Source organism: Cantharellus anzutake (assembly GCF_015039405.1).
Source record: "Cantharellus anzutake strain C23 chromosome Unknown EI90scaffold_7, whole genome shotgun sequence".
In the NCBI taxonomy this organism is placed as follows: domain Eukaryota; kingdom Fungi; phylum Basidiomycota; class Agaricomycetes; order Cantharellales; family Hydnaceae; genus Cantharellus; species Cantharellus anzutake.
In genome coordinates, this window is record NW_024066957.1 from 1,398,341 (window position 1) to 1,412,180 (window position 13,840).

Genomic DNA, 13,840 nt, shown 5'->3' on the forward strand with positions numbered 1-13,840 from the left:
GGCACGAAGGCAATGACAAGGGGAAAACAGAGGGCGGCAAGAAATGATTCGCTGATCAACAAATGCTGAATGCATGATCGAGCACGAATGCGAGCGGTTGGGGTTAACTTGTCGATGATCGACTCTCCCAAGGTACATGGCAAAAGTCGTATTATGACGTGCTTCCTCGCTATTCGCAAAGAATGAAATGAAGACGTTATCACACCTTGATAGTTAGTGTACATGAATGTCCAATTCTTTACAACGTCGAGCGTGCTGTATACGCGGGCAAACCAACTCCTTGCCGCCATGACAGCGGAAGGATAATATCGCAGACTGTTGAAATGAGGGTGCACTGCCCTTGCAGTTGTCCAGCACGAACAGAACCTTGAGCAGTAGTGGTGACTGGTAGCCGCGCGGCTGGCACCAGCAGACTGACCTCATCTGGTTTAAATTTGAGAACGATATCTCTGGTGGTTCCACGGGTTCAAATACTTCGTACATGCATTTCGCATAAACTGAAAACGTATCATTCCACCACAAATTCGAGTTCGGGACGGCTCTCGAACCATTCCCTCAAATCGTCTGGAGTGCCAGATCCTGAGTGACAAACCGACCCCGTTTCACGACAAGTTTCGATATTGGACTACTGAACCTCCCCTCCACAATCGCTCTGATCAAATCCCAGGGGAGCACGACAGGGGCAGTCCACGATCTCGGTGGGGTGTCAGGTCTATGTGTGGAAGAGGCAAAAGAAAGAGGGGTATATTCTGCTTCTTCATCCTCGTTGAGCGGTATGATTCCCTCAGAATCCTGTTCAAGATCCTCAGAATGCGAGTCAAAGTCGCTGTCTTCCCAATCCGTTCGATAGAGATCCGTTTCGGATGTCATTGAGGGGTGGTAGCTGCTCCCATCATCATCAGACTCCTCCGACAATCTCCCAGGCCAAGTAAGGCCCATCAGTTCGGCAGATTCGATCACGAAGACTTCGAAAATTTTAAGCTTTGGACAGAGCCACGTTGAGTCCTCGAGAGGTTCCGCCAAGTATGTAAGAAACCGTGCCTCCAACGCCCTCGTTCTCTCATGGGACGGATCAACGTGAATGCGTAACTGGAGGAGTGAATCAAAACCAACCAAATGTGGAAACGGTTCTATCACTTTTCCCAAAATAAGGACTTCAGCGCTTTTCCACCCATCGAGACTCAGATAGTCAAACGAATACAGCGCAGGGAAGAGCTCAAGAGTCCGTACATTTGGGGCGCTTGACCATTCCAAAATTGGATCATCCAAACACATGGAAGCATGAGCGAGTCGTGGGAATTGAATGCCCGACGGTGCGTGTGACTGAAGGCTCTCGAACTCCACACAATCCAGCAGGGTTAGTGTCTCTATTGTGTCAGCATGATCGGCCATGAATTTAATCACACCAGCGCTCATGCGACGAAGAGCATCTTTGCCATCATTGTCATTATTGCGAGATTGCCAACTGTCGTCGTCCTCCTGCCTTCGTCGCAGGCGTACATCGAGGGAGAATAGAATAAATGTCGTCAAGGATGGGGCGGATAGGCGGCAAATATGCTGTGAGAATTGTGCGAGGGTCAATGTCTCCAAACTAGGGAAGTCAAGTTTGTGCTAAAAAAACGTCCAGACAGTCAACAGAGTGAGGAAAAGGGGGACTTCAATACACACCGTTATGTCGGATGCATACTTGGGCCCTTCGAAAGTTTTTCCACTCAAATGCACATCTCGGAGATGGGGAGCGGATCCAACAAAACCAAAAATTTCATCGCCGCGAGCAGATCGGGAAACAAAGTCCTGCAGCTGTGGGAGGTAAAGCAGCCTGCAAAGATTTTTCGAAGGCAAGGAGAGAATAGGCGACTCTCTCCAATCAGTACCGGGGCCCCATCTGGTGATATGCAAGGATCGTAACGCGTTTGCACTCCTTTCCACAAAGTCAAAGAGAGAGAACGATGGAACTTCATCCACAACCTTGATGTTCAATTCTTCAAGGTTGGGACAATGCATAACGTGAAAGCTATAACTAAACTGTCCGTAGACCAAAAGCACGGCTTTGCTAAGAACGGGCAAAATAACTGGGCTATACACTTTCGAATCCACAGCCTGAAGCCCCGCCCTTGTCACCCTGCAGGGATAGTTTGGGTTGATTGGCATGTACTCCAAAGTTTTGAGTGTCGAAGAGTGCAAAGACAAAAATTTTTGCAAAGCAGCCACCTCTTGCACATCCTCGGGGTCAAGTTCGTGTAATTCAAAAGGTTTGAGATGGAGACACTGAAGTGCCGGCATGGACAATGTTGTCAACAGAGTGTAGGACATTGCTGTGAAGCAGAAAAACTTCAATTTGGGGAAATGCAGAACCTCCATGCCTTTGTGAGTATGGGGTTCGGGCAATGTACCGGGTAGTGTAAGGCGCAGTTCTTGCAGAGTCGACTGAAGCGATAAGATTTGGTGCAAAGATTTGTACCCAGCACCGAGGGAGTCAACACCCAGAGTGAGACGCTCCAGAAGAAATCCCTTCCTCCAGAATTCTAGTTGTTCCAACGATACATGATGCATCTCAATACTACGCAGTGAATTGCAAGTGGGTCCTCCAAACGTCTGGGGAATCCGCACAGTGAAACCCAAGTCGATATGCAAAGAGGACAAATTCGGGAGTGAGAGTTTGAAAATGGAAAAGAAAAGACGCATATTGCATTCATGGCCTATGGTGAAATCCGGCCGGAAGAAGTACCAGTCGTCGACCGAATGCCGTGTAATCTTCAATTCCCGAAGGCGATATGCATTGGGTTGCATAAAAACGGAGAGGTGACCCCCGGGAGCTCCGCCGATCAATGAAGTCTTCTGCGATAGTTCAACGATGAGGTCAATGACTCTAGGGCTCATTGCTGCAGCCAAGGAACAAAGGCACTCCAAATCACGCGGTTCCCGGTGCACGAAGATCCCATCCCACATATCCGTCGAGAGAGCAATTCCACGCAGTCGCCCATCAATATGAGAGAGCTGAAGAGGGTTCGTGCCATGGGCTTGGACACTGAGAACAAAAATGTCTGAGATAAGTTCTACAGGTAAGGCGTGAATCTGCACGGCTTGCGCAATGAGCTTTGGTTCGGATGCTTCAGTCAGGGAAAATTATCTCACTGATGCCATCGATGCTTTGCACTTGTAGTAGTAGTCAATCCTTCAGTGGGTCAAAGTCTGAAGGGTCGCCGGGAGATGCCGAAATCGATCGTCGAGTTGTTTTCTGCAATACATAGACTCAGAGGTTAGGGTTAGAAAAGAATTGTGGGCTGGCAGCATCGCCCTGCCAACTTTTAATGATGGAGCAGGAACTAGTGACTCTATCAAAATTGCAGGGGGGTCTTCCGCAGGGTTGAACTCGGGTTGAACGGGATTATGTGCTTAGCCTTTACCCAGCTCCCCCATTCAAATCGGCTCTCGGAGACGAGGGTGTGGATCCAAGTCGCCATGAGCTAGTAGGAAACAAATTAAAATCCTCTGGGGAGTGAGGGGCTCAAAAAACTTGCCCGACGCATGCCAGATTTTGTCAGTGTGCGATGGTGTTTCCCCGTAATGCCAAAGAGACTTCGTCCACCAAGCTAACATTGACGACGTCTAACTCAAGATTAATGCACAACGCGAAAATTACAACTAAACCACTTAAATCAAAAGTGGGATATTGCTAAGTACCCAGAGTGCTACGGAGTTAAACACACCTACTCCGAAACTTGCCCGCGACACTTCGCTCCTCAGACTCTCGTGAGTTCGCAGCCGTCACATGCCCGGAGTAGGCAGGGTGACCAGCCTATGCCCCGGAGCACGTCGTATCACATCGTGGATATCGTTAACCAGGACTCAGCGATCCAGAATTTATTGTTGAAGCCGATATGGCTGAGTAAAGGAAGAATATCATAACAGTGATGGCTCCACAAGAACTAGTGTACACACTAACATAAGAATTTAATGATATGAATGCAGGTATTACGTTAATGTAGTGAGTTCGACAGCAGTCAAAAAATGGTATCGCCGCTGGGGGGATCATGCAGGTGTTAAGACAACATGTACGAAGTACTAAGGTCGGTGGCTTGCTAAACGACAAAATCAAACAAACAAATGAAACATCGGGGGCACTGACGGATAAATGGAATATCAACAGATATTCACTTGCCATTCTTTCGCTGCTCAGCACGAAGTTGATTTCGCAATTGAGCATTATCTGTCTGCAGAGTGTTGAGCTCATCTAAAAGTTGTCTACGAGAGTGTGAATCAGCGTAAGTCATCCAGCCGTCACTTTGTTACTCACACTCTCTGGGCGGATTCTGCAGTCTGTATCCTGTTCAGCTCATCCTTCGCCTCTTTTAACTCAGCTGTCAGAGCTGCAACCTTGGCCTCGAATTGGGACTTAGAAGGATCAGAAGATTCCTTTGCCTCAGCGGCTTCGGCAGCAAGAGTTAATGCCTTAGCACTAAGCTTGTTGTTCGCCTCCTGAAGTTCCTCGAGAGCTTGGGCCTGCTGGGCAGCCGCAGTTTCAAGTTCTGACTTCTGTTGGATAGAAAGCTCGAGGGCTTCTTGCAACTGTGCAACATCATCCAACCTGGGAAGAAGATCGTTCAGTACCCCAGCTCTTGTATTAGGTTGGAATTTACCAACATCTGAGCGTGTCGTACTACCAGTGAGGCGTTCCGTTCCTCGAGAGTCTTCACCTGTTTCTGGTACGTTTCAAGTGCGTGGGTGCTGTCTTGAGCAAGTTTTGTTGCCCGCTCTGCGTTGCTCTTCAATAACTCATGTCCTTGGGCGAACCGCACTAGTCTTTGCACAAGCGCTTTGTCGTCGGCGATCAGCGCGCGCACATGTTTAACAAATGCATCAAGTGAAAAGTTCACGGCAGCTTCGGAAGGGGTTGCGTCATACAGGGACTTGAGAGCATGAACGTCGAGATCGGATATGGATGCTTTGTGCGACTTGGATCCATTGATGCTACTCTTAGCTTTGACGCCAACTTTTGCCCTAGCTTCCAAAGACGGCAGTTCCACCCACAGTTCTCGGAGAGGAACAAGTACTTGGGAATGTTCTGCGGAAAAGTTTGCGGATGCGCCAGGAGACGACGCGGTCCGGGATGCAATGGTCCGGTCCTAGACGAAAAAGCGGAGAATGGATCATTCCACACGCGTCAACATTGCACGTCGGGCGCAAACCTTTTCTGCACTATCCTGTACCTCGGTCGCTATACTGCGGCTGCGGCTAGTCTCCCGCTTCTCGAGGGTTTCTAATCTGGTATTGAGGCCTCCGACATGGGCAGCGATAGCTGCAGCAAGAGCAGGGAGCGAAGTTGCGCCTAGTGGGAGCACGATACCTAAGGATCTCAAAACATCGCTGAAAGAAGCCTGGCCGGCACGAAGCTCCTCTTCGACTCCAGCTTTGACCTGTTGCACGGTTGTCAATTCGGATCGAAGTTTCTCAACTTCGGCTTCCAGATATCGCCGAGTTTCGCTGGACTGACCAACGGTGACGTCGTGAACACGTTGCATGTCATCCAAGCGTGCATCCTTTTCATCATGTTGACGTTCCAGATTCGAGAGCTTTTCCTGGAGCGCCTGGAGCTCCCCTTCTAGCGCAGCCAATCTCTGCAACTCACGTTGCAACGACAAAATGGCATCTTCCTTCTCTTGCAATTCCAGGTCAGCCTTAGTCTCCATCTCGTTTTTCTCCAAATCCTTGATGGACAACTCGCGCCGATACTCTGCCACTTCTCGCTTGGCTGCATTAGCAGCTTCATTGGCGGCAGCTAATTGTCCTTGTAAATTAGCGTGCTCGGATGGTGGAGGCGGCTTGGGGGAAGGGACGATGGCATCCGAATGACCCGCGTATAGGTGAGGTCCCTCAAATTTGGAATGAGATGAAGCAGAAGTGCTTGTAGGCGCTGTAGACGCTGGGCTTAGCTCTCCACTTTGGTTAGCACCATTTGTTGAAGTGCTGTTATCGGAGCCGTCCGCATCCCCCGGCGTTGTATGGTATTGTGGTTTGTCCATATTACGGACGGTGAAGCTAAGGACAGCTGCCCGATGTTCAACTAGTTTCCGATGGGCCTCAGATGTTTTTTGGAGTATTTGATCAAGTTCTTTTTGCGCAACTTCGACTTTCCCTTTGGATGATTCAGCTTGCTCTGGCGTTGACTTGGTAGACTGCCGTCTACTTGGCGGGAGCTTAGAAAGGGAGGTGGTTGCGTCTCGGATTTTTGTGTCAAGCGCTATCTTCCTAGATACCAGGGCGGCGCGTTTCTGAAGCCGGGCATATTCCTATGCGGTCATCAGATGACTGTTTGGTTCCTCGAGAAAATACGCACTTGTTTTAACTCCTCGACCTCCTCTGCACTAAGTATCTCAAACTCGCGACTGTCCAGAACCGCTTGACTGGTTAAGAGCATCATCAGAAGTTCATCCTTAGTGTTAATCGGCGGTGCACCATTCTTCCATAATGCCCTCCCAGGCTTAATTGCCAATGGGGACGTCAGTGAAATGCCTTCACCCTTCGGAGACCATCTGGAGGGTGACCTGCTGCTCACTGCATTTATTCGTCCCGGCTTCGATGGAACGCGTTGCGCCTCCGTTGATCGCTGAGTGCCCCTAGAAGGCAATGGCTTTCCGGGAACGGGTGTGATAGGGGATTCGGGGGAGCTTTGCGTGATGGATTTTGGTGATTGGTTCAACGTGCGTGCAGGCAGTCGGCTTGGTGTCATGAAGTTCGTTACTGAATCTCGAGCACTGATGGTACTCGAAGAGGAGCCCTTTTGAGAACCATTAGATGGAGAGGGGGCGTCAGAAATACGAGAAGAAGTCGCAGGGATCTGTGGTGTCCAGGATGTGCCTTTTTCGATAACAATGGGGGGTTCGTCAAAAGGTATTCCCGTAGTGGGGGAAGACGACTGGGTCGAGCCCTGGACTGTATTGGTCAAGAATCGTCTTACGCCGTTCATGGCAGGGCTCTCATCAGTGAGAGATTCAGCTGTGTAAGTCGAGGATATGTCCAACGTAAGTTTGCAGAGAAAGTCAGACTCAGGAAGGGGTTTCCACAATTATGCAATGTTGAAAAAAAAAAAGAGTAGACTTGGGGTCAGGAAGCCACAAGGGAGAGCGTTGAACAGTGGAAAGCAGCGATAAGAGGTCGATGGAGGCTTTTAGGTGCCCAATTTGGGTGGTAAAAATTACGGGAGTTTGCCGAGTTTGCAGCACCCTTCTGTGGGACATTGCATTGACGTTGTCTGGCAACCCCTCTTGAGGGGCTTTACGGCCATGAGGTTCATCGAACACGTTTAACTCATTGTTAAAGACAATTTGACGCATTCTCTATGGTAGTTTCTCTTTTAACTGGCCACGGTTCTCGGAGAAATTCCATGCCGACACCAAGCAGGTGTTGGATGCAGCATTGAACAAGGGGCCTAAGCCTCCCATCATTGAGGATCGCATTGAAGTAGTGGAGTTAGAGATGGGGACGCAGGTAAGACGTGTTACATATTCAACGTCCAACCACGTCATTCACTTGCACCAGCCACCTGAACTACAAATACATGGAATAGGTGATCTAGCCGTGGATCAGTTTCGCGGCATCTTCAAACTTAGCTACGCTGGTGACGCTTACATTGTGCTGAGGACTAAAGTGCAGGTCGGTCTGCTGTATTGTCCTGTGGTCTTAACCGGAACTTATTCCCTGCAGGCGAATCCACTCCACCACAAGAAACCGGGCATGGACCTTTTGGGCGGATCTCGTGGTATTCTGGCGGCGCAAAAATCCCTTGTGGTTCCCATGGAACTACGGCTGTCCAATTTTCGACTCAACGCATATGTCGTCCTGGTCGTTTCTAAGCTGAAAGGGATCACTCTAGTCTTTAAAACGGATCCATTGCAGAATGTCGATGTCAACAGCACCTTTGACCCCATAGTAGTCATTCAAAAGTATATTCAGAAGGAGATCGAGGATCAGCTACGGGAGATGTTTCGTGAGGATCTCCCGGGGATAATTCACAGATTAAGTCAACGTTGGATCCCTGGAAATACCAAAGTCGAAACCCCCTACCTCAAGAGAAAAGACCTAATCTCATCATCGGAGAAGATGGGGCTCTCGAAACGATGTCAGCTCCTGTGACTTTTGGACGGCTTCGTGTCCCCCCACATCCATCACTGCGTCTCCGACCACCAGTTTCCCTAAGTACAGCGACTTTCTCCCGTCGCCTCTCGATTGACCAAGCCTTTCCTTCTCGAGCGCATTCAGCTTTTGCAGTTGCTCCATCACGTCAAAGATTGGTGTCGCCCGCGACATCCGATACTTCCTTTGCATCTTCTCCAAGGACTCCTAAAGATAGTTCAGACGTGTCTGTTCCTGGGATTGAGGATTATGACCCAACATATGGCCTAAGACCTGACACTGGATTTGGAACGGGCACCCGTGGTTTATTGGGTCGCTTATGGGTCCCGAGCAGAGGATTAGGGGATTTAACCGAGGAAGCCGCTGAGGAGGATGATATGCTGGATATTGATCGGACTGAAGTCTCAGTTGATCGAGGCGAGACCCAGTATGATGAAGTGGAATCGGCACAACATTCTCGGGGAGACCACGAGTATTATCCCGCCGTTGGTGGTGGTAGGGTTGCACGGCCGAGGATATACCATTCCCGTGCGACGCCTGGAAAATTGTCGCCTTTTACCCCTTCATTTTCTCACGTTCCTTCGAGTCGCTCAACGGGTGACTGCACGAACGTTCACATCCCGCTCCATTCATGGGTCAATTCTTTCCGTGGCTCGGCGGAGTCAGGTGCTTCCATGTATTCCCAGAAAAGCATACATCGAGGCCACTCTTCCATTGCTAGTCCGTCCAGTCGCGAGAGGCGCGTAGAGAATGATTCCCTGATGCCTCGGCTCATGAACCCCTTATTCTCTGGACACCAGCACAGTTTAGAGAGGTACAAAAATGATCCGTCCAGTAGTCGTCTAGAACCGACCTGGTTTAGCCACAGCACTCCCCATCACTCCCCAGAATCCTCATTCCTTTCGAGGTCGAGTAGTGGAGCCATCACAAGAACGCTCTCCACGCCTGCTTCTTCCGAACCTCCCCTTACAGAAGCCGAGGATGGTGAACTCTCTGGCATGCGACGACATAAAAATTCTATTGCACAACCTTTCAGTATATCACTTGATTCCTCATTTGACATCAATCATGGCATTGAATCGCCCTCTAATGATGATGCCCTCCTGCCTGGTGCCCATAATGCTGCCCAACTGTCTGTTCTCAGCCAGTCCAACCATACTCTTTCACCGTTTACCCGTTCTGTTGAACATTTCACCGTGCGGAGCGTTCCCCATCATAGACAGCCCTTGGCAAAGTTATCAAAAACCAAAGGGTCTAATACACCTCCTGAGCGACAGCCTACAAAGGCGAAAAGAAAGCGGACATTCCATCTTGGGAGCTCGAGACTCAGTGTAGTCACTCCGTCATCCCCCCGTTCCCCATCACCTGTTTCCTTTTCCCCGAGTGCCCCTTCGGAGATTTCCGAAGTCGACCATTATTTCTCGACTGCAAACTCCCCACATCCTCGACTGCGCAGTTCATTACGTTCATGATCATTTTCAGTTGTCTTAAACCCCAACTCTTCTGCTCGCTCGTTATATTGTGGATTGTTATATTGTACAATCTTCGTTATCTTTATGATTATCGATCTGGATCAATTTAGACACTGATATCAGATATGTCGCGAGGTATCAGGTATGTGTGGCGCAAATAAACACTACTCAGGTAATGGTGATGCCAGCCCGTTTGCAGTGAAGTCCTTTCATTAAAGATGTATAGTAAGCAATGCGAAAAGAGCCCCTGCTTGGGTGGACTTACGTCGACGTGGGTGGATGGTGGTCTGGATGCGCTGGAGGCTTGACGTATCTGACGGAAATCATTGTTCGAGTAACGTTTGGGCAATGTCCCCATGCTTATTATTGGTGATCGTAGAATCGGAGGAGAAACAAGGTTCGCCATTATCCCAGGGTTGTCAATGCTGGATTGGTCCTTGTCATGGTTCGGCAGGGGCGTCGATGGTAAAGTAGGGGAACTGGGGTCAAGAGCATATCTGAGCTCAGTAATGGAGGTACTGAGACTAGCTTGTGTGGCAATTGGCGGCAGCAAGATTGGGGATGCATTAAGGGGCAAATAGTTGGCGGTGATGGTGTCCAGTGCAGACAATTTCTCGATCGGTAACACATCTGCCATCCAAGACACTAAAGTATGAAAGTATTTGTTAGATCCTTCATGGAAGGTACCCGAGGCTCCATGATTATTAATCCCCCATTGAATCAACGCAACGATGTCCTCTGCAACTACAGAAGGCTCCTCCAATTCATGCAGCCCATCCTCCGAGATTAAGAGACTGACAAGCTGGCCAAGTTCGGTGAGGATCGACGCAGCTACCTTCCCATCACTGGCTACGTTCGGCGAGCCAACCGCGGCCCGACTGTGGTGGATATTCGCCATGCCTGAAGCGACGGGACTGGTACTGCGGCACCCACGGAGAATTGTCAAAGCTACAGTGGCAGGCAAATCCGGGCCAGGTAAGTTCATGGTTTCGCAAAGTCTCAAGCAGACCAACTGAGCGCTCGTTAATTGAATCCCAGCTTCATACAAGTCCATCAGTGCAGATGACAAAACCGGTGCCAATCCTTCATCGATGAGGACTCCGCCATAACTGTCAGGCTGCTGCTGCAGTGACTGTAGGCACGCTAGACCCGAGTCCAGATGCGAAATAAGCAAATCCCCGCGAACGTCTCCTTGGGTTGCATATGAAAGCGTGCGAGCCGCTGTCTGGATCGATAGCAGCTGCTGCTCAACAATCCAGGCACTAAGATCAGATAGCGAAGATGAGCGGAATACATGGATTGCCGATGCTCGTAGATGTGATGGAGCCCGGGCGAGAAGTTCCCAAACGACAGGTGCAGCCATTGTGAGACCGTAATCGAGGCTGGTCATCGGGACCCGTCCATTTTTGGCTTCGTCCAACACTCGAAGTAAGAATGCCAATGTGACTTCGATTGCACTTATCAAGATCAACGCGTTTTCCAATGAATATTCCAGTACGTCCATAATCAGATTTGGAGGTGATTCATCTCCTTCAGCTGCCTGGAGCGAAGCACAGACAATAGTAAGGCATGCCTCTTCCATGTGAGCGAATCGTATGGAAGGTGACTGGGGTATCGGGTTACGGGAAAGGCACATTGTCCTGACTAACAACCCTGCAATCTCCTTACTGTCAGCGGGAGTGGGTGATGCCTTGAACATGATCACACCCAAGGCTTGGAGACTCACGAGAGTCAAACTGACAAGGGTTTCTGGCTCGATAGACTGTGTCGCCGGGTGTGTGTTCCGGAATGGTGAGGTTCGTGCCGCTATCAGGCTGATTGCCATTTGACCACTCTGTGTCAGGATGTGCGCAAGGCTGCTTGGCACCGAACTAAACAAAGTGGCGGAAAATGATGGGGATGCTAACCACTGGGCAATGACGAATATTGATTGTCTCAATGTGGCAATCCCAACATCATCTTTAATCATTCCACCACTAATCTCTAAACGTCTCAACTCGTTAGCTATCGATTCTACAGCGTCGAGAGCCTCGTCGCGCGATATCGCCGTTGGCAGTGAGGCACGAGGGAGAGATATGATCTTTCCCAACAACTCACAGAGGTCCTCAGGTGTGTTATTATTATAGCAGCATGCACGAATGTGATGATCCACATGTTCATATGAGCGTCCGAGTTCAAGGACCTGTCCGAGACTCGGCTTAGACGATGGGGAAGCGATATGTTAAAGTTCTCACCTCTTGGTAAGCACTCCTGTGCCAAAGCACACCCAATCGCGCAAGGACAGAGACCAAATCATAATCCAACTTCATGCACGCCCATCCCAACGCCATCATGGTTGACGTAACACCAATCCAGGCACGCAACCAAGCATGGAGCGAAACAATACTGTGGGAGCGTTCGATGTCTTTGAACGGCAGGATTGGGTGGGATGTATTTCCCGGAGGGTTGTCAATATGGCTGAATAGAAAAGCAGGAATCGCCTCCGCATCATGAATCATATCTTTGATCCAGGCAATGAGGGACTTGCGGTCGGTGTCGCTTGAGTCAAGGGGCCTCTCCGGGGAGTTCAACGATGTCTCGTAGAGTGCCCAACCGTCAGATCGCATTCGGATGCGTGCTGCTATTTCATGCACCTGAGGTGATAAGGCCGGATTGGCGTCAATTTGATTCAAATAGAAAGCGTTCTCCTCCCGCATACTCTGTGCCACGTGGGGATTTGCCACGGCATCCAAAAGCAACTGCAAGGGCAATGGTTGGGGAACAGGAGAAGAAAGAAAGTTATGCAGAAGGCTGGATTGCTGGATAGGTTTGAGGCTCATTGTGAGGCTATGAACGTAGAGACGCACAAGAAAATGAAGGAGAACATAATCTGGTTGTCTGGAAAGATTGCGCAATATTTGAAAATAGTAATTTCCAAGATCGATATCCAGAAACCCCTTTAAGCTCTCTGGAACAGGATGAGCAAACCGCTCATATACAAGGCTGTAGACTCACCGAAACTTGCACCAATTCGAGCCAAAAACTTATCCACCTCTGCTGGCACATGGGCGAGGGTAGGTGAGCCTGACACATCAACAGCCATATCAAGCCACTTAATGTCTGATACTTCAGAGGTGACGCAGTCTGCTAATTTGCTTGGTCCTCCATTGTGGAGGCCATTCCCGTTGGCTTGTAAGTGCAGCTCGGTGGCAGCCGACGTGAGCTGTCTCAATATAAGGTCAAGGGAGCATTTGTCATGATACTCTGCTATCAATCGTTCTACCAGACTGGAAGGTTTGTCTGCATCAGTAACCCGAGCATATAATGGCAGCTCTGGGATGCTAGAGTGAAGCAATACTGAAGGATGATATGTCGGAATAGTGGCCTGGAGATGTTTAGGAAGTTCGAGTGACTCGGTGGCATGGATGCCATAAATAACAACACTTAACCTGTCGAAGCCGCCTTCAAAAATGACTAACCGGGTGGTGATCTAAGAACGAGGTCAAGGCACAAGTGTTTCACGTCAGCAATTGTGAACGCACTCCTTCCTTATCCAAGGGCAATTCTATTAAGTTCCCATCGTAAACGACGTCAATTGGAATCAAAGTGTTGGATGGCCTCTGTTTGTCAGATGATTGTGACTGCTGCACATTGAAGTAAATGCGCAAGGAAAACGCGCTCGGCTGCGTCTGGCTGTTGCCAAGGGACAACAGTTAATATCAGGTTCCCCATAACTGCTGGCTTGGGGATAAAGTGTTATACCCACCCAACAATGGATGGAAGAGATGCAAATGGCGCGATCCCATCAGGGACAATGCGGATGGAGGTGGCGACAACAGGCTTTGGGAACCGCACTGCGGCCAACTTTTGTCCATTTATGCCAATGTTCTCTGACCAATATAACACCATCGCAAGCTCGGTGCTGCGGTCTATTTTAGCAACACTCGCACGCCTCCCGCTGATGCCAACGAAATAGTCACCGGCTATGGAGGTCTAGTCCGTAGATACAATGTCTGGACACGGACGAGTCCGAAGTAATAGATGTGATAGGAAATGTCACGTGCTCCTCAGCAATCGGACGACAGCATGTGCCTCATGGCGCGATTGTGCGTACCTCCAACAGATCTTGGGTTGGATGAAGGAGCTTTTGCTGCGGCAGCAGTTCGTGATCGAATTGGATTTCACTGGACACAATTTAACTGAGATTTGGCACGTGCTTCGGATTCTTTTTAAATTGATAAGGCTCTAAAACACAC

General features: G+C 49.5%; 5 protein-coding genes across 5 annotated transcripts; 1 reads left to right on the forward strand and 4 right to left on the reverse strand.

Moving 5' to 3' along the window:
- Positions 1–555: 555 nt before the first annotated feature.
- Positions 556–2,949, reverse strand: EI90DRAFT_3013150 (uncharacterized protein; the record flags this gene model as incomplete). Its single annotated transcript, XM_039056633.1, has 2 exons — positions 556–1,611; positions 1,669–2,949. 2 exons carry the CDS (start codon positions 2,947–2,949, stop codon positions 556–558), a joined length of 2,337 nt encoding a protein of 778 aa, XP_038920964.1.
- Positions 2,950–4,154: 1,205 nt separating this feature from the next.
- EI90DRAFT_3118179 (uncharacterized protein) lies at positions 4,155–6,967 on the reverse strand (the record flags this gene model as incomplete). Its single annotated transcript, XM_039063069.1, has 5 exons — positions 4,155–4,245; positions 4,298–4,588; positions 4,645–5,126; positions 5,190–6,290; positions 6,338–6,967. The coding sequence occupies 5 exons, from the start codon at positions 6,965–6,967 to the stop codon at positions 4,155–4,157; spliced, it is 2,595 nt and encodes an 864-aa protein (XP_038920965.1).
- Positions 6,968–7,283: 316 nt separating this feature from the next.
- EI90DRAFT_3279492 (uncharacterized protein) lies at positions 7,284–9,605 on the forward strand (the record flags this gene model as incomplete). Its single annotated transcript, XM_039066678.1, has 5 exons — positions 7,284–7,288; positions 7,347–7,488; positions 7,540–7,653; positions 7,705–8,049; positions 9,282–9,605. 5 exons carry the CDS (start codon positions 7,284–7,286, stop codon positions 9,603–9,605), a joined length of 930 nt encoding a protein of 309 aa, XP_038920966.1.
- Positions 9,214–12,039, reverse strand: EI90DRAFT_2459380 (uncharacterized protein). Its single transcript, XM_039053059.1, has 7 exons — positions 11,840–12,039; positions 11,703–11,787; positions 11,513–11,634; positions 11,313–11,461; positions 9,871–11,258; positions 9,774–9,811; positions 9,214–9,701 (listed from the first exon to the last, which is right to left on the reverse strand). The coding sequence occupies exons 1-7, from the start codon at positions 11,899–11,901 to the stop codon at positions 9,548–9,550; spliced, it is 1,998 nt and encodes a 665-aa protein (XP_038920967.1). The 5' UTR covers positions 11,902–12,039; the 3' UTR covers positions 9,214–9,547.
- Positions 12,040–12,184: 145 nt separating this feature from the next.
- Positions 12,185–13,721, reverse strand: EI90DRAFT_2458374 (uncharacterized protein). Its single transcript, XM_039053058.1, has 6 exons — positions 13,565–13,721; positions 13,351–13,506; positions 13,127–13,277; positions 12,600–13,074; positions 12,452–12,482; positions 12,185–12,403 (listed from the first exon to the last, which is right to left on the reverse strand). Exons 2-6 carry the CDS (start codon positions 13,491–13,493, stop codon positions 12,274–12,276), a joined length of 930 nt encoding a protein of 309 aa, XP_038920968.1. The 5' UTR covers positions 13,494–13,506; positions 13,565–13,721; the 3' UTR covers positions 12,185–12,273.
- Between the last annotated feature and the right edge of the window lie 119 nt (positions 13,722–13,840).